Below are 20,331 nucleotides of genomic sequence, written 5' to 3'. Positions count from 1 at the left end.
AAGCTATGTTATGAGTGTGTAGCATAGCACATGTATCACATTCTCTCATTTTGTAGATGGAGAGTTTCTGTCATCAACATTCCCCTCCCTCCTCACTGAATCACCTCTCAACAGTCACCAACAAAGACTGTCTTTGTGAAGAATTCTCATTCATGACTAGATAACACGTTGGGGGAGAAGTTCCTTGTGGATTTACTTTGAAACCCCTGAGAACAAGACGGTCACTGACATTGTTTACATGACATCAGAAAAAAAACCTAATTATTGTGTTAGTCTGACTTAAACCGGACTTTTATCACACTGAGATGGTGCTAAATTGAATTTCTCAGTAGGCCTAAAATCCCAGATAATGCAATTGGAAGTCAAATGACTATTGCACATAACTTCAGTCTGACCACAGTAAAACCAAATCTGGCCTGGACACTCTGATCATGCAACAATTCCCACCCCACACCATAAACCTGTAAATAAGAGAAGAAGCTATTACACAGAACAATAAGTGCCCATCCACACAGAAACGGGTGTAGGTGAATAATTAGTGTTTGTTATCGTATTGGCATTTCATTCATGCAAAAACAATGTTTTAGGAGCCCTGAAACAGTATTTGTTTTTAATTCCCAGACTGGGGAAATCTCAAAACACTCCAACCTTAGGTTTCTGTGTAATCAATAAATATGCTACTTTGAGAAAACAGTGTTATAGTCCCATCTCTCTCTTTTGCGCTGGCATTTACTGTCCCTATCTTTGTCGTCATCATACTCTAGTGTTTGGAGATTGTTTGATTGATTACCATCAATTGAAAGTAACCTGAGAAGACACTAGTTGGATTGACGAGGAGACTATTATTTTAAAGTTCATGGATGGTAGGAAGAATCCAGATGGTGCTCAACAACTTTGCCACCAGCTAAACTGGAAACTACCTTGCAATAGCAAGACACGCTTAGTTCTATTAATTGATTCCCCACTAGTGCTTGTATACTGGGACAAGTGCAGATGTCCAAATGAGTGGTTTAGTGGAGCTACAAGTAGTCACTCACACAATGTGCCTTTCCACAGCTTTACCAGTAGAACTAACTAATGTTTTGAACTGAGACCAAAAGAATCAGATTGCATGTGCAAGCAGCAGAAATCTGTAATCTACTACAAATCTAGAAATGTACTACAGATCTGATTCAGTCATCTGCTCAGGTTTCCTCTTGGGCACATTTCTCTGGAGGTTTACTGGACATGCCAAGCTGGGAGGGGACCGTGGGGTTAGACCCATAACGCACTGGAGAAAATCCATATTCCTTCTGTCCTGGGAATCCCTATAGGTACTGTAAAGACTCGCTGTGGAGGGGGATTTCTGGAAAACCCTGCTTAACCTGGTGCCACTGTGACCCGACCTAAGATAAGCAGAAATATGGACCGATGGATGGACTAAAATCTCAACATGAGACATGTTTGCAAACTCAATCCTTCAGGACCCTGAAATGTCCACAAAGTGATCCGACTGTGACTTGATGATTCTCAGTTTCCTCATGGGAAAAAAAACATTGTTTCAGATCATTAGGTTGGTGACAGCCCAACGGTGCCTGACAGCTCATACTTGAATGTATTTGCCTCATTAAAGAGTCAGAGAAGCTATGGTTTAGAATCTGTGGAGAATATAAAATGATCTTATTATAAGATCTTATAAATACATTTAAAGCTGCAGATTTGAAAGTCTCTTTCCGCAAAAAGATTTGATCGGACAAAAAATGACCAATGTGTTTCCACACAGGTTCATTTAATCTCAGATGTTAATTTTGGGCCCTCCCTCTGAAGTCTGGCCAATCCCAGAAAATGTCAACGCGAAGTCAGACCATAAATGTTAATAGATGAATCGCACTTTGGATCACATCTTGATATGACATCACAGCTGTGCAGCCCCTGATGTGTCGTCTTTCATAAATTCTTAAGTGTTCTAAAGCTCAGGGAGAAAATACCACAGTGTTTCTGACTCCTCCAATCTTATGTTGACATCTTTTATTTGACACTGTTCAAATGAATTATTTGCTGACCTTTTAACTGGAGAGCTGAGCCAGTGTCTCCTGTACAGGAGTATTCAGAGACACTGGGGGATCTTACAGGGCAAAAATGTCCTTTCCAAAAAAACATTTTACAAATGATTCACTCAAACCTGTATACATCATCTCAGCTCTAGTTACTCAGCTTAGACAGTCTTAAACACACTAATTTACACTGGCATTTTATTAATTATAAAGCCAGGGAAACAAATGATGCAGTTCATCTTGACAGGCAATTTCAGAGCAAAATTTAAATTCATACACATATATAAAATAATATCACAAAGAAAAAAAGCAAAAGGCACAAAGACAGTACGTTAAAGGCAAAACATGAATGATTAAAATCTAATTTCCCCTCTCTGTGTCTACCATAGGAAGGAGGACATTTGAGAAATTCATGAGGGGATTATTTCTTTGTCTTACATATCGTCAGCATGTGGTCGCAGCTTAGCAGAGTGGTGGGGATCCAAGGTCACTGTGGCTATGTGACCAGTAATTGGGTCTACATGGAAATGACCATGTCTCTCCAGCTCACTGCTATTCAGAGACGTTGTTTCCAAACTGGACCGCTCTTGGTTCACTCCCAGTTTTCCCATTAGTGCAGTAATATCCTCCAGTCCCTGGTCTCCTGGGAAATGCCGGTGGAGAGGTTCTGATTCATCCTCAGTGGAGAATGGGGCCTCGGTGACTTGCAGCACACGAGAAGCCTGGAGGTTCTGCAGAGACCTCGATTGAACTGTGGGAGAAGAAAAAAAATTGTGGGAGAAAAACGTCAAAAAATCAAGTTTTTTTTTATGTTTTTGTCTAATTATGTGTTTTTACAACTCCATTCAGAACTGATATAAACATCCATCCTGCTTCCTGGATGTGACTCAAGTATGACTGTATAGATGCATCTGCTGTCAACATGTTTGTGTTTATCTGTATGTGCACCTGAATGAGAACAAAATATTAAAAGAATTTGGGTAAAAAGAAATCCTCACTGTTAATATGTTGATGTATTTTAATGTTGGCGATAATGGGGTTACTTCAAGAGCTCAGTATTTTCTCAGGTTGTTCTTGGTATAAAAAGTGTGAGAACCTCTGATCTAATGACTTGCGACCTTGTCTTAGACGTGTGGTCTAATCCTGTAGTACTTGGAGGATGTTGAATCATTTGATGGCCCATAGCTGTTAAGATGTTTGAAGTAACAAATGACTTCTTGCTGCTGTACAAATCCCCATCTTGCTATGATAATTAATGGTATTTCATCAAATGCTGAGCATTAGCTTAATAACTGTAATAATACATGGGATTCTCTGTGCACTGGATGTGATCTTATAAAAGGTTGCAGCCAAATCCTCAGCAGTCTGGGAGGCACTAGAGCTGTGAGCCTCTCCAGCTCCTGTTACAGACTGCACTTCTAACAAGCTCCTCAGCTGTGACAGAGAGGCTCTGGATTAGCTGACAGGCGAGCGCAGGAGTCTATTTGCTGCTGAAGTTTACTCACTTCTGACTGGACTGAAGTCTCCTTGGCTGACCTTGGTGTCAGCGAAAGGCTTAATACTGGGGAACAAGATTAGGGACAGAGACAGCACAAACACCTAAGAAAGAGATATGAAAAATAAATTAGAAAAAGTAAAATATGCAGAAAATTGTACTACACATAAGATTCAAGTCAAATAAAGTTAGTATTTGAAAACCAAAGTGTTGGGCTTTGGTTTGTCTAGTGGTTATGCAGAGGGCATCACCACTGAATATGCTTTCAGGCTGCAGTAGTCAGAAGAAAGTAGTCTTGCTGTGGAAAAATATTCTGTGACTGAGCTGAGACTTATTATTATTCATAGATTAGGAATTTAATTTTTAAAGTTCTTCTTCTCCACTCACGTTGCTTCGGGTCATGCTATTTTTTCCACTGCAGCAATGAAAGGAAAAATACGATCAGTCTAATTCTCTGTATGAAGCCTCGGGCTCTTTGTTTCCAGTGAAATGTCTTGTCCATTGCAAACATAAAAGAATTTTGATTGGCCTTTGTCAGTGGATAAACCACCTGTTTGACTAAGAGTGTGATTTAAAAACAACATGGACGGTCTGGGGACAGTTTATTTGGACAGCCTAACCGAAGCCTAACCCTATAACCTTAACCTAACATCAATAAAATCTTTGCCCTAAACTTAACCAGTTTTTCAGAATTGAGGTTTTGCCTCATTAGGAACAGGTTTTGGTCTCCATGAGGACTACTGGTCATGACAAGGTCAGTTTTTATGCCAGAAAATGTCCAAAAAAATACAAGTACACACACACACGCACTCATACATAGATGATGCACATACCAGTACACATGTTCCAGTCTGGGCTGGCTTGTTAGATGTATTCATGAACAGAGCCTGTAGCCTGTGCAGCTGTTCCATTAGTGACCTGAGGGGAGCAAAGTCGAAGAAACACAGAATAATCAGTAGACAAGTAAGTGGATTAACAAGGGGCTGAGGGAACAAGAGGGCAAAAAGACGGTGGAAAAAAGAATGCTCCCAGAAAATTACAGAAAACTGAAAGTGGAAGAGAAACTTTTTAATATTACTCACATGTTGCACTTCTCCAGCTGTGACACTTTCCTCTGCAGCTCCTGGTTGTGTGCATTGCAGGCAGCCATCCTGGAGAAGATAAAGCACGGGAAGCAGACGTGAAAGATGAAATTAATTGTGTCACTAACAGAAATATAATTATTAGGGTTCGAGCAACAAGGTTGCAAGAACCCTATTGAAACTGGAAGGATTATTATTATTATTATTATTATTATTCTTATTATTCCTTAAAGTAAATCGCGTTTTTGAGGCCTTTCCCATACCCCAAAACTCACAGATTTTTGTGACCGCATCAATCGTGGTGTAAATTTACGTCTGAAAAAGGTTCGGGGAATGTGCGTCGAAAATTGAATGTGGGAGGGGCCAATAAGTGCGGCGCCACCTGTCCAAATTCACCATGACCAACACAAATATCGCACATGCACGAAATTCGGTACACATGTGTAGTGGGTCAGGATGAAGAAAAAATTACATTATGACCATGATCCAAACCCAACAGGAAATCCGCCATCTTGCGTTGATTGGCCATTTTTTGGCGATTTTGGCGAATTCGCAGCAATGGTATTTGAACTAACTCCTCCTAGAGTTTTCGTGCGATCACCTTCAAACTTGGTGAGGTCCCTGTGGACCAGTTGAGGAGCTCACGGTATCAAAATTTTTTTCAAATGTCGCACGGCGCACGAGATAGGGGGCGGCAAAGTTCGTGATGATTCTGATGTTTCGCATCAGAAAAACAAAACTCTTATAACTTTGCGATGGAAGGTCCGATCCGAACCAAACTTGCTACCATTGATGATGGGCCATGGCTGAAGACGTCTATGAAAAAACGGTGAAGTTTGAAAACAGCGCCTCCTTGTGGTGAAAGAAAATACACAAAAAAAAAGTTTTTTTACAATTTCGGGAATAACTTTTACACACATAATCGTACCGCACTGAAAATTGGTGACAACAGTCAAAACACATGGTAGATGATGCGTGATCAATATGACGACAAATCGTTTAACGGTGTTGCCATGGCAACGACGCAAAGTCGGATTTTTGGGACAAAAAATCAAACTGCTACAACTTCGTGAATCCTGGTCCGATCTGAACCAAACTTGCTAGGATTGATGACAGTCCGGCCCTAAAGACGTCTATATGAAAATATTCAATTTCGAAAACAGCGCCCCCTGGTGACAGCAGACAATATGACAGCTTGTATTTCAATTATCTCCTCCTAGAGCTTTTGTGCGATCACCTTCAAACTTGGTGAGATCAATGTGGACGAGTTGAGGATCAAAAGTTATCAAAAGCTTTTTAAAATATTGTATGGCGTACGAGATAGGGGGCGCCAAAATTGGAGATAATAATAATTTTTCATAACAGACAATGAAACTCTTATAACTTCGCGATGGAAGGTCTGATCCCAACCAAACTTGCTATAGTTGATGCTGGTTAGTTGCTGAAGACGACTATGTTGCTGAAACGGTACATTTTGAAAACAGCACCTCCTGGTGGTGGTAGAAAATTCTAAAAAAACAAACTGTTACAACTTTGCCAATCCTGGTCCGATCTGAACCAAACTTGCAAGGATTGATGACAGTCCGGCCCTGAACACGTCTATATGAAAATATTCATTTTCAAATACAGCGCCCCCTGGTGACAGCAGACAGAATTACGTTTATAGTTTTTGATGCTGCTCCAACAGGGATTGTTGTATCCACTTGAAACTTAGTATGTGGGACCCCAGACCCTTCCTCAACATGTCCGTAAAAGGTCACCTCCCTACAGGAAGTGGAACGCCAGAAACAGGAAGTAAAGTCTTACATTGTCCGATTGACACGAAACTAGATATGTGAGTTACCGGACCTTCCCTGAACATGTTTACGGAGACGCCGTTGACCGAACAGGAAGTCGGCCATTTTAAACAGGAAGTGCCCTCTAACTTTGCCGTACGTTGTCCGATCTGCACAAAACCTTATATGTGACACCAGGGACCTGTCCTGAGCATGTCCATAAAAGGTCACCTCCCTACAGGAAGTGGAATGCCCGAAACAGGAAGTAAAGTCTTACATTGTCCGATCTGAACAAAACTTGATATGTAAGACAAGGGAACTTCCCTGAACACGTTTACGGAGACGAACAGGAAGTCGGCCATTTTAAACAGGAAGTGCCTTCTAACTTTGCCGTACGTTGTCCGATCTGCACAAAACCTTATATGTGACACCAGGGACCTGTCCTGAGCATGTCCGTAAAAGGTCACCTCCCTACAGGAAGTGGAACGCCCGAAACAGGAAGTAAAGTCTTACATTGTCCGATTGACACGAAACTAGATATGTGAGTTACTGGACCTTCCCTGAACATGTTTACGGAGACGCCGTTGACCGAACAGGAAGTCGGCCATTTTAAACAGGAAGTGCCTTCTAACTTTGCCGTACATTGTCCGATCTGCACAAAACCTTATATGTGACACCAGGGACCTGTCCTGAGCATCTCCGTAAAAGGTCACCTCCCTACAGGAAGTGGAACGCCCGAAACAGGAAGTAAAGTCTTACATTGTCCGATTGATACGAAACTAGATATGTGAGTTACGGGACCGTCCCTGAACATGTTTCCAGAGACAAACAGGAAGTTGGCCATTTTAAACAGGAAGTGCCCTCTAACTTTGCCGTACGTTGTCCGATTTGCACGAAAGCTTATATGTGACACCAGGGACCTGTCCTGAGCATGTCTGCAAAAGATGACCTCCCAACAGGAAGTGGAATGCCCGAAACAGGAAGTAAACTCTAAGATTGTCCGATCTGAACAAAACTTGATATGTAAGACAAGGGAACTTCCCTGAACTCGTTAACGGACGCGCATTTGACCGAACAGGAAGTCAGCCATTTTAAACAGGAAGTGCCCTATAACTTTGCCATACGTTGCCCGATCCCCCCGAAATTTGGATCGACATGCGCGGGGACGCCGCTGAAAATAACTAGTACTGAAAATAACTAGTACCGCGCGCGGTGAATGAACGGGTGAGAGCGCGAGGCACGCGGGGAGCCGTGGCATACGGCGACCCGCGTGGGTCGGCTCGAGGGAAGTTCCCTTGTCTTACATATCAAAACTTGATATGTAAGACAAGGGAACTTCCCTGAACACGTTTACGGAGACGAACAGGAAGTTGGCGATTTTAAACAGGAAGTGCCCTCTAACTTTGCCGTACGTTGTCCGATTTGCACGAAACCTTTTATGTGACACCAGGGACCTGTCCTGAGCATGTCTGCAAGAGATGACCTCCCAACAGGAAGTGGAATGCCCGAAACAGGAAGTAAACTCTAAGATTATCCGATCTGCAGAAAACTTGATATGTAAGACAAGGGAAGTTCCCTGAACACGTTTACGGACACGCACTTGACCGAACAGGAAGTCTGCCATTTTAAACAGGAAGTGCCCTATAACTTTGCGATACGTTGCCCGATCCCCCTCGAAATTTGGAACGACATGCGCAGGGACGCCGCTGAAAATAACTAGTACTGAAAATAACTAGTACTGAAAATAACTAGTACCGCGCGCGGTGAATGAACGGGTGAGAGCGCGAGGCACGCGGGGAGCCGTGGCACACGGCGACCCGCGTGGGTCGGCTCGAACCCGTTCAGAACCGCGCGCGGTACTAGTTATTTTTAGGGTTCGAGCAACAAGGTTGCAAGAACCCTATTGAAACTGGAAGGATTATTATTAGGGTTCGAGCAACAAGGTTGCAAGAAACCTATTGAAACTGGAAGGATTATTATTATTATTCTTATTATTCCTTAAAGTAAATCGCGTTTTTGAGGCCTTTCCCATACCCCAAAACTCACAGATTTTTGTGACCGCATCAATCCTGGTGTAAATTTACGTCTGAAAAAGGTTCGGGGAATGTACGTCAAAAATTGAATGTGGGAGGGGCCAAAACGTGCAAAGCGACCTGTCAAAATTCACCATGAACAACACAAATATCGCACATGCACGAAATTCGGTACACATGTGTAGTGGGTCAGGATGAAGAAAAAATTACATTATGACCATGATCCAAACCCAACAGGAAATCCGCCATTATGGGTTGATTGGCGATTTTTTGGCGATTTTGGCGAATTCGCAGCAATGGTATTTGAACTAACTCCTCCTAGAGTTTTCGTGCGATCACCTTCAAACTTGGTGAGGTCCCTGTGGACCAGTTGAGGAGCTCACGGTATCAAAAGTTTTTTCAAATGTCGCATGGCGCACGAGATAGGGGGCGGCAAAGTTCGTGATGATTCTGATGTTTCGCATCAGAAAAAAAAAACTCTTATAACTTTGCGATGGAAGGTCCGATCCGAACCAAACTTGCTATGATTGATGATGGGCCATGGCTGAAGACGTCTATGAAAAAACGGTGAAGTTTGAAAACAGCGCCTCCTTGTGGTGAAAGAAAATACACAAAAAAAAAGTTTTTTTACGATTTCGGGAATAACTTTTACACAGATAATCGTACCGCACTCAAAATTGGTGACACCAGTCAAAACACATGGTAGATGATGCGTGATCAATATGACGACAAATCGTTTAACGGTGTTGCCATGGCAACGACGCAAAGTCGGATTTTTGGGACAAAAAATCAAACTGCTACAACTTCGCGAATCCTGGTCCGATCTGAACCAAACTTGCTAGGATTGATGATAGTCCGGCCCTAAAGACGTTCATATGAAAATATTAAATTTCGAAAACAGCGCCCCCTGGTGACAGCAGACAATATGACAGCTTGTATTTCAATTATCTCCTCCTAGAGCTTTTGTGCGATCACCTTCAAACTTGGTGAGATCAATGTGGACGAGTTGAGCATCAAAAGTTATCAAAAGCTTTTTAAAATATTGTATGGCGTACGAGATAGGGGGCGCCAAAATTGGAGATAATAATAATTTTTCATAACAGACAATGAAACTCTTATAACTTCGCGATGGAAGGTCTGATCCCAACCAAACTTGCTATAGTTGATGATGGTTAGTTGCTGAAGACGACTACGTTGCTGAAACGGTACATTTTGAAAACAGCGCCTCCTGGTGGTGGTAGAAAATTCTAAAAAAACAAACTGTTACAACTTTGCCAATCCTGGTCCGATCTGAACCAAACTTGCTGGGATTGATGATAGTCCGGCCCTGAACACGTCTATATGAAAATATGCAATTTCAAATACAGCGCCACCTAGTGACAGCAGACAGAATTACATTTATAGTTTTTGATGCTGCTCCAACAGGGATTGTTGTATCCGCTTGAAACTTAGTATGTGGGACACCAGACCATTCCTCAACATGTCCGTAAAAGGTCACCTCCCTACAGGAAGTGGAATGCAGGAAACAGGAAGTAAAGTCTTACATTGTCCGATTGACACGAAACTAGATATGTGAGTTACGGGACCTTCCCTGAACATGTTTCCGGAGACGAACAGGAAGTCGGCCATTTTAAACAGGAAGTGCCCTCTAACTTTGCCGTACGTTGTCCGATTTGCACGAAACCTTATATGTGAGTTACGGGACCTTCCCTGAATATGTTTACGGAGACGCCGTTGACCGAACAGGAAGTCGGCCATTTTAAACAGGAAGTGCCTTCTAACTTTGCCGTACATTGTCCGATCTGCACAAAACCTTATATGTGACACCAGGGACCTGTCCTGAGCATCTCCGTAAAAGGTCACCTCCCTACAGGAAGTGGAACGCCCGAAACAGGAAGTAAAGTCTTACATTGTCCGATTGATACGAAACTAGATATGTGAGTTACGGGACCGTCCCTGAACATGTTTCCAGAGACAAACAGGAAGTTGGCCATTTTAAACAGGAAGTGCCCTCTAACTTTGCCGTACGTTGTCCGATTTGCACAAAACCTTATATGTGACACCAGGGACCTGTCCTGAGCATGTCTGTAAAAGGTCACCTCCCTACAGGAAGTGGAACGCCCGTAACAGGAAGTAAAGTCTTACATTGTCCGATTGACACAAAACTAGATATGTGAGTTATGGGACCTTCCCTGAACATGTTTCCACAGACGAACAGGAAGTTGGCCATTTTAAACAGGAAGTGCCCTCTAACTTTGCCGTATGTTGTCCGATTTGCACAAAACCTTATATGTGACACAAGGGACCTGTCCTGAGCATGTCTGCAAAAGATGACCTCCCAACAGGAAGTGGAATGCCAGAAACAGGAAGTAACCTCTAAGATCGTCTGATCTAAACAAAACTTGATATGTAAGACAAGGGAACTTCCCTGAACAAGTTTACGGACGCGCATTTGACTGAACAGGAAGTCACCCATTTTAAACAGGAAGTGCCCTATAACTTTGCCATACGTTGCCCGATCCCCCCCGAAATTTGGATCGACATGCGCGGGGACGCCGCTGAAAATAACTAGTACTGAAAATAACTAGTACTGAAAATAACTAGTACCGCGCGCGGTGAATGAACGGGTGAGAGCGCGAGGCACGCGGGGAGCCGTGGCACACGGCGACCCGCGTGGGTCGGCTCGAACCCGTTCAGAACCGCGCGCGGTACTAGTTATTTTCAGTACTAGTTATTTTCAGTACTAGTTATTTTCATTATTATTATTATTATTATTCTTATTATTCCTTAAAGTAAATCGCGTTTTTGAGGCCTTTCCCATACCCCAAAACTCACCAATTTTTGTGACCGCATCAATCCTGGTGTAAATTTACGTCTGAAAAAGGTTCGGGGAATGTGCGTCGAAAATTGAATGTGGGAGGGGCCAATAAGTGCGGCGCCACCTGTCCAAATTCACCATGACCAACACAAATATCGCACATGCACGAAATTCGGTACACATGTGTAGTGGGTCAGGATGAAGAAAAAATTACATTATGACCATGATCCAAACCCAACAGGAAATCCGCCATCTTGGGTTGATTGGCGATTTTTTGGCGATTTTGGCGAATTCGCAGCAATGGTATTTGAACTAACTCCTCCTAAAGTTTTCGTGCGATCACCTTCAAACTTGGTGAGGTCCCTGTGGACCAGTTGAGGAGCTCACGGTATCAAAAGTTCTTTCAAATGTCGCATGGCGCACGAGATAGGGGGCGGCAAAGTTCGTGATGATTCTGATGTTTCGCATCAGAAAAACAAAACTCTTATAACTTTGCGATGGAAGGTCCGATCCGAACCAAACTTGCTATGATTGATGATGGGCCATGGCTGAAGACGTCTATGAAAAAACGGTGAAGTTTGAAAACAGCGCCTTCTTGTGGTGAAAGAAAATACACCAAAAAAATTTTTTTTTACGATTTCGGGAATAACTTTTACACAGATAATCGTACCGCACTCAAAATTGGTGACAACAGTCAAAACACATGGTAGATGATGCGTGATCAATATGACGACAAATCGTTTAACGGTGTTGCCATGGCAACGACGCAAAGTCGTATTTTTTCGACAAAAAATCAAACTGCTACAACTTCGCGAATCCTGGTCCGATCTGAACCAAACTTGCTAGGATTGATGATTGTCCGGCCCTCAAGACGTCTATATGAAAATATTCAATTTCGAAAACAGCGCCCCCTGGTGACAGCAGACAATATGACAGCTGGTATATCAATTATCTCCTCCTAGAGCTTTTGTGCGATCACCTTCAAACTTGGTGAGATAAATGTGGACGAGTTGAGCATCAAAAGTTATCAAAAGCTTTTTAAAATATTGTATGGCGTACGAGATAGGGGGCGCCAAAATTGGAGATAATAATAATTTTTCACAACAGACAGTAAAACTCTTATAACTTTGCGACGGAAGGTCTGATCCCAACCAAACTTGCTATAGATGATGATGGTTAGTTGCTGAAGACGACTATGTTGCTGAAACGGTACATTTTGAAAACAGCGCCTCCTGGTGGTGGTAGAAAATTCTCAAAAAACAAACTGTTACAACTTTGCCAATCCTGGTCCGATCTGAACCAAACTTGCTGGGATTGATGATAGTCCGGCCCTGAACACGTCTATATTAAAATATTGAATTTCAAATACAGCGCCACCTAGTGACAGCAGACAGAATTACATTTATAGTTTTTGATGCTGCTCTAACAGGGATTGTTGTATCCACTTGAAACTTAGTATGTGGGACCCCAGACCCTTCCTCAACATGTCCGTAAAAGGTCACCTCCCTACAGGAAGTGGAACGCCCGAAACAGGAAGTAAAGTCTTACATTGTCCGATCTGAACAAAACTTGATATGTAAGACAAGGGAACTTCCCTGAACACGTTTACGGAGACGAACAGGAAGTTGGCGATTTTAAACAGGAAGTGCCCTCTAACTTTGCCGTACATTGTCCGATTTGCACAAAACCTTATATGTGAGTTACGGGACCTTCCCTGAATATGTTTACGGAGACGCCGTTGACCGAACAGGAAGTCGCCATTTTAAACAGGAAGTGCCTTCTAACTTTGCCGTACGTTGTCCGATCTGCACAAAACCTTATATGTGACACCAGGGACCTGTCCTGGGCATGTCCGTAAAAGGTCACCTCCCTACAGGAAGTGGAACGCCCAAAACAGGAAGTAAAGTCTTACATTGTCCGATTGACACAAAACTAGATATGTGAGTTACGGGACCGTCCCTGAACATGTTTCCAGAGACAAACAGGAAGTTGGCCATTTTAAACAGGAAGTGCCCTCTAACTTTGCCGTACGTTGTCCGATTTGCACGAAAGCTTATATGTGACACCAGGGACCTGTCCTGAGCATGTCTGCAAAAGATGACCTCCCAACAGGAAGTGGAATGCCAGAAACAGGAAATAAACTCTAAGATTGTCCGATCTGAACAAAACTTGATATGTAAGACAAGGGAACTTCCCTGAACTCGTTAACGGACGCGCATTTGACCGAACAGGAAGTCAGCCATTTTAAACAGGAAGTGCCCTATAACTTTGCCATACGTTGCCCGATCCCCCCGAAATTTGGATCGACATGCGCGGGGACGCCGCTGAAAATAACTAGTACTGAAAATAACTAGTACCGCGCGCGGTGAATGAACGGGTGAGAGCGCGAGGCACGCGGGGAGCCGTGGCACACGGCGACCCGCGTGGGTCGGCTCGAACCCGTTCAGAACCGCGCGCGGTACTAGTTATTTTTCCACTTGCTTTCTTTTTCTTTAAAAAAAAACAATTATTGTTTGGAATATATAATTAGGACCTGAATAAATTATTGGGTGATTTTATGTGTTCACACATCGGCAACTACTGAATGCTAATTCCAACCACATTTATAGTGTCATTTGAGTGGGGAACAGTCTACCTGTACTGTATAAACATATAAGTGAAGAAGTGCGTAATAATAGTGTTATTTTTACAGTGTTTGTAGCAAACTTTTGGGTTCTGGATGTGCACTGTTTTTTCCCCTTTTAAATAAGAGGATTTCAGTCTTTGTATTTACAAACATTAAATATTAAAACGTCAGCTTTTCTCCTGTCTCTCCTGAAGATCTCCTGACTCGGTTTCTGTTTGTTTTTGTTTGTGACGGTTCAATAATTCGGTAAAATACTGCTAAAGAATTGATAAAGCATGGAATCTTTGAGCCTTTGGGGATCCAACAAAGCCCACTCAAAACCTGCTCTCAGACAAATACAATTTGAATCAAGTGCAGATTTTGTATGTGTGGACAGGGTAAATCAAACACTGTGGACTGGGGTCAGAATGCCTCAAAAATGGTTAGCATTCTGTTGGGCTCAGGTCGTACTGTGACAAAGAAATTGCGGCATTTGCAGTGCAGATAGAAGGAAGAAAATAGAATCAAAACAGAGTTCAAAACAAAGCCGTAACATGATTTGTACAGCTCGAGTGATAGCATATAGAAAATACACTGTGTAGTAGAGAGAAGTTCAAACCTTGACCTAATTTAAAAAAAAAGGTATTCACCTAGAGTTATAGATACTTGCTTTAGTCCCTTATTCTCGTACATGATAGTACTGTAATTATAAATGTATCCCTGTCATCTAAGAAGTGGTTTAATGCAATATTTATAATATTAAGCTAAAACCCTTTACTGTCACATAGCGTCCGACCCACTTCCCCTTACATTACATTGTCATTTGGCAGATGCTTTAATCCAAAGCGACTTACAATAAGTGCATTTAAACATTTGGGTACAAACAAGAGCTAGAAGTAAGTAAGTGTTTCAAATAAGCCAAACTATAAAGCGCTAGTCATGTTTTTTTTTTTTTTTTGTCGTCGTCGTGACAGTATGTCCATTTGGAGACCAAACTGATCTCTATTGTCCTTGAGGACTCATACAGACAATCACCACAGAGGGAGAATGACGTGTAAAAGCTCATAATAAGAACATGGAAGAAATCAGTGAAGAAATGTGTGGCCCATCAGAATGTCATTATATGGTGAAAAAATGTAAGGCCACACCTTGAGGGCACCTTGAGGGCACCATCAGTTTTAATGGAAGCATATTGAATTTGTAATTAATGTGCGAAAACCATCATAATTTTTATTTGTCAATCTTACATATTTAAATTAGGGTTCTCACCTGCTCTCCAATCCATCGATATATTCCTTCTTCTTCTTCCTGCTCTCCTGGGCAGACTGCTTGTTACGAATCTTCCGGCGTATTTTCTTCAGAATCCTTTCTTCGTACTGATTAACAGAGTGTAGGCGATATATTTATTTATACATATTTATATATTTTTTAAGTGTTTTTATGGTTACGTTTGTAATTGGGTACCTTAGTGAGAGGTAACTGGCTGGGCAGAGTGACCCCCTCCTTTGCTAGCAGCTTCTTCTCATCCTCATTGAGAATCAGCTCTTGAATGGACTGTTGGGATGGCTGTGGGGGCTGGTGGTGAGATATGAATACTAATAATGAGAACATCACCATTGCAGTTTAATTGAGTTTATTCCACCACACACACACACACGCAGGCACCCCCCCACACACACACTCTCTCCCTCACTTTGTGGAGCTTCACAGGATGTGGTTAAATGAGAGCAGCCTATCAGACCATCTTCATCACTCTCATTTCATGGCTACCTCAAAGCAATTATGGCAAAGAGACCTAAGTTGCTTTCTGCCACTCTCTTGTTCATCTGATTAAACTGGGAATATGAGCAGTGTGCTGACATCTGAGCATGCGGCAAACTTTGAAAAGAAAAACAGATCTGTCACATTTTATCTAAAGCAAACAAGTTGTGTGTCAGAAGGCTTAAGAAAGACTCACAGAAACCCCTGAGCACAGCCAAGACACGTACACTCACCAGTTCCTGTGTTCCAGACAGAAGCAGGTCTTTAACAGTTAGAGGGAAGTCAGAGGACAGCTGTGGACTACCTACATCTGGAGGATATTGTGTAACCCTTGTTCTGCCCATTAGGAATGCAGGATCTGTATCCACACAGACAGAAGGGTACACACACAGTGGCATTGTTTGGATTGTGTACTCAACAATACCAATAAAAATGATTTAGACATGACATTCAGAGCCTCAAATACCCACTATTCTGCTTGATACCTCAACAAGTGTAGTTTCATATTTCATCAGCAATAATGTCAGTGATAGTTTGAGCACTATTCTGCAATATCTCAAATAACATATGGGATCTTGTTGTATCCTCTGTGATGCAAGGATCGCAGGATCTTTATGTGCAGGAATGTAGCCAATAGTGAGGTGATTTTTAAAATTGGGGTTACCGGAAACAAATGAGTTTGTTTTTATTTATTTATTTTCCTCTTTATCCTCAGTGGACACATCTATGTATGTACATAATGTGATTTCTTGCAACAGCTGTCCGTGTCAAATCCTCTGACCATGTGTCATCAATGTGTGTGTGTCTTTATTTAGCATACATCTGTACCTCCGCCCTAGACTACACTACAATGTGATTGAAGCTGATAGAACAAAAATCTATGCTATTGTTTTTGTTAGAGTAAATTAACATTTTTCCTTGTGTGTATTTGTGACTCACTGAGGTCAATGGAGACGTTGGCTGCTTCCAGGCTTGCCTTTGTTTGCAGCCTCTGACTGAAGTACTGAGTGTCCCCCGGGGGGGTCTCAGGGCGCTGAGGGCTGTCCATGTGGTCTGAGGGAGGGTCCTCACTGATCCCACTATCACTTGGAGATGGGGACCAGAGCGGGGACCCTGACACTGACACAGAATCATTTCCTCTCAGGAGGGCATTGAGAAAGTCGTCATCTGCCTGTTCAGATGGCTGCAGCATCTGCTGAAAGAAATAGCTAAATTATAAAATGGCAAGAAATGGAAATTTCTTTTGAAAGCAGATAGTGCTGTACACTTAAACGCCAAGGGCAGACTACACAACAAACAGATGAACATGTATGGAGTGCCATTAGAGGTCCCATTGTCAGAGACTCACATTTTGTTCCTGCATTGTCCAGCTGTGATGGTTGCTATGGTGTTCTGGCGCTTCCTGACAAAGAATTCCATCATTTTGATCAAACAGCCAGTGGAGCAGCTCGATGTCTCCACAACCCTGAAATGAGAACATTACATTTAAAAGACAACACATTGGGATATCTATGCTTACTCTTGATGACTTCACTTTTATGGGTAACAGGTCATGATGATCCTGCCGGGACACACTGTACTGTAAAATATAGATAAGGACCAATCTATCTGTGTGTACTCTACGCTGTCTCCTTTTAGACACAAAATAAAGACTTCTGTAACCCTTCTTCTAAATGCCGTCTGTATTTGAGTTTGTTCCTATGTATTTGTGCTTCTGTGCCTCCATCGACATTTGCTGGTGGGTTTTGTTACTTCTATCGTTGAAAAGGTTCCAATGTATAAAACTGGACCTACACCAACCAGCAAACTTACTGTACCTACCTAAGCACTGTCATCATCATCCTGAATCAACGGTCTGTCATTTATCTGAAGTTCGATTTAATAATCAGATGTAGGTTTTAATTTCCTCCCTGAAGCCTGAACTGCGCATGCCCCAGTAACCCACATTAGGACAACTATGATGTAATGAAAAGGCAATATTTAGATATTTACCTGATCTGGGCAGTTCTCCATAAGTCTCTTTTTGTTGGGCACAGCAGAGAGATCTCCAAAGATCCAACCAAAATATCCAAATCGCCTTGTTATGTAGCAGCTTTGTCTTTGTTCCTGAAAGTCTCCACAGTATCTCTCAGCTCTTCTTCACGGGTCCAAAGTTTAAACTCCAACTCAACACACCCAGCCAACTGACTTGCTGTGGGCCTATTGGCTATGAGGAGATATGATCTGATAGGTAGTGATTAATACGCAACTAAGGAACTTCACATGTTGCTATATCTTGAGACGGATGACGAGAAAAACATCAGAAAGGCCAAAGTCTGTTGTTTCCTTTTTTTGGAGAGCATATTGACAAATGGTTAGCTCTGACCTTTAGCATACATTCAGAGCATAGTTACTCAGCTGGGACAGTTCTTTGTCATTATTCATCTCTTCTCTCTATGATATTGTAAGATATCTGCCTTGAGATAAAGTACGTTGTGTGACATTACATAACACACCCTTATATTCTAGGTATGTGCTTCACCTCTACTGACTGGGAATCCAGTTGCTTGTAGTTGTTTGTGAAAGGGAATAAACAATTATTTCGTATGCTGGCGTGACGATTAAAGAAACTATTTGTAGAATAAGCCTTTTGTGAAGCTTTTAAACAAAATAAGTTATGACATTCAGACCTTTTGTTATGTGCTTTGTGTGTCCATTATTTCTAACTTTTGAGATTGTCTTTCTGGCCAGATGCACTGTATTTCATTTGTGTCAAAGTCTCACTTACCTCCCTTGAGTATTTGGTATCCATGCTTCCAGTCCAGTTATCATTATTTTCACATGCAGTTTGACCATCGAATACTTCTGTTTTTTCTAGCCTTTCTCTGCCTGCCTGCTGGTCAGCCTGAGAATCTGCAAGTTTAATAAGTCCAATGTTATTCTTCTAGTTCGACATATAGTAGTAGGTTGTACCCAGTGTTAATTGGCAAGATTTATGGCCACTTCAGGTACAGACCTTGTTTTTCTACAGCCCTTTTTTGTAACCTGCAGTCACTCAGTTTCTCAGCCAGCTAGTTTTCCATTAACCACCCTACTCGACTTTAAAATACAACATAGTCTGTTAGTTTTGAGCCCGCTTTCTCCCAACCCGACTCCAAGTCTTCAGCTGAGACGGTGAATCTGTGGATCCTGTTAACCAGAACCAGTCTCATGCTCAGCTGCTGCCAATTCCCATCAAACTGAAACTGAGAAAATACCCATCAGCAACTTCATTAGTCACACCTGTTCAATTGGTTATTGAAGCAAATACCTAAGCAGCCAATCACATGGCAGGAACTTAATATATTTTGGCACGTGACCTGCTGACATTTAAGCGAGGATCAGAATGGGGCTGAAAAGTGATCTAATGTGACTTTGATCGTGAGATTGGGTTGGAGGTTGTTGGTGGCAGCTGGGCTGGTATGAGTATTTCACACGCTGCTACTCTACTGAGAATATTGTGCACACTAATCTATAAGGATTCATTGAGAATTGTCTGAAAAGAGGAAACATCCATTAAATGGCAATGTTCTGTGTGAAAATGCATTATTGATACCAGAGGTCACTGTGGCCAGACTGTCTGGATGCAAAACACACCAAACCTTGAAGCACAAGGGTCACAGAACTAGAAGAACACACTGAATGTCTCTGCTGAGACTTAAGTAAGGGTCCTGTTCCCCTGAGAGAAAGAAACAGAAAGTGTTGAAGCAGTATCCAAGGCTTGAAAATATTGAGACGAATAAGTTACACGATAAGATTTATAACACTTGAGGGCCTATAAATTTGAGGCTATTGTATTGTCTTGGCATCTTGGACACACTGGGAAAATAGGTAACCAGGCACTCTTAAAAATGAACAAAAATCACCCTACCTGCAACTCTATACTGCAAAATATACTGAATTTGATTAAATACACAACATATAATATATTGATTATATATTGAAGTAATGGGCTTCACTGAAATTGACTTTTAATTGAGTCTTAATGTTCAGACGGAATAGCTGTTTATTGTCTTTACGCTAAGCCATAAAACTGATTTTATCTACAGTACAAACTGTCTGTACAGACACGGCAATCGTGCAGAACTTCTCATCTAACGCTCACCATCTCAGTATCCACAGTTCAGATGTGTGGGACCACCACATTGTTGCAGGTCATTTTGTCACAATTAATGTTTCACTGTAAAAAAAATGTCTTCATGATTTTACACATGAGACAAATATGCCTGTCCCCGCTTCTCTCCACTGCACCAGCATCTCTCCCTCACATCCCATCTGGTCTAAAGGCCAGAAGGAACAGTGGAACGAAGTCACTGCCAAACAGCAATCATATCTAAGATATTGACTCATTTGATTTCATAGCTCGAATGTTGTGATGCAGCACATTGGAGTGAGGGAACAAATAGCAACTGATCATCCTGTGTTAAACTTAGAACCACCATAGTAGCTGGGAGGATGAGAAGAGTTGAGCAGGTGAATCAGTGACTGTGGATGGCAGCGTGTACCGCGCAGTAGGCCTTTAAAAAGAGCATCAATGTCATCTGTCCACTGACATTTGAAGGGATGATAGGTAAGCTGTCGGCTAACATATCGCAGTTACAGTGTCTAGCCAGGACTTGCCCGCTGGGTTTTCATAAAAGAAGAATTGCATCAGCATTATTGCTTTGCTATCTATCACAGAAAGGTTTCAAAGGGCAACAGCCCTGCAATG

General features: G+C 42.1%; 1 protein-coding gene across 3 annotated transcripts; it reads right to left on the bottom strand.

Annotated features, from left to right (window-relative positions):
* Positions 1-1,992: 1,992 nt before the first annotated feature.
* Positions 1,993-17,761, bottom strand: creb3l3a (cAMP responsive element binding protein 3-like 3a). Of its 3 annotated transcripts, none has more exons than XM_058639100.1 (10): positions 17,595-17,761; positions 16,951-17,067; positions 16,542-16,797; positions 15,830-15,960; positions 15,306-15,416; positions 15,111-15,217; positions 4,611-4,679; positions 4,362-4,446; positions 3,539-3,632; positions 1,993-2,784 (listed from the first exon to the last, which is right to left on the bottom strand). In XM_058639100.1, the coding sequence occupies exons 1-10, from the start codon at positions 17,613-17,615 to the stop codon at positions 2,468-2,470; spliced, it is 1,308 nt and encodes a 435-aa protein (XP_058495083.1). In that variant the 5' UTR covers positions 17,616-17,761; the 3' UTR covers positions 1,993-2,467. The 3 variants fall into 3 exon arrangements, with proteins under 3 accessions (XP_058495083.1, XP_058495084.1, XP_058495085.1); XM_058639101.1 differs by having other exon boundaries at positions 16,542-16,794; XM_058639102.1 differs by having other exon boundaries at positions 15,836-15,960; positions 17,595-17,759.
* Between the last annotated feature and the right edge of the window lie 2,570 nt (positions 17,762-20,331).

This window comes from Solea solea, chromosome 9 (assembly GCF_958295425.1).
Source record: "Solea solea chromosome 9, fSolSol10.1, whole genome shotgun sequence".
Classification (NCBI taxonomy): Eukaryota; Metazoa; Chordata; class Actinopteri; order Pleuronectiformes; family Soleidae; genus Solea; species Solea solea.
Note: the sequence above shows the minus strand (reverse complement) of the source record. Positions and strands in the feature narration are given on the sequence as shown.

What these genes read in the sequence shown, in the direction of transcription:
- creb3l3a (XM_058639100.1), bottom strand. Translation starts at nt 17,615, where the DNA reads ATGGAGAACTGCCCAGATCAG. An exon ending in GGACAATGCAGGAACAAAAT is followed by an intron (nt 16,798 to 16,950) that starts GTGAGTCTCTGA and finishes TATTTCTTTCAG; the next exon opens with CAGATGCTGCAGCCATCTGA. An exon ending in AGACTGGAACATGTGTACTG is followed by an intron (nt 3,633 to 4,361) that starts GTATGTGCATCA and finishes TCTCTTTCTTAG; the next exon opens with GTGTTTGTGCTGTCTCTGTC.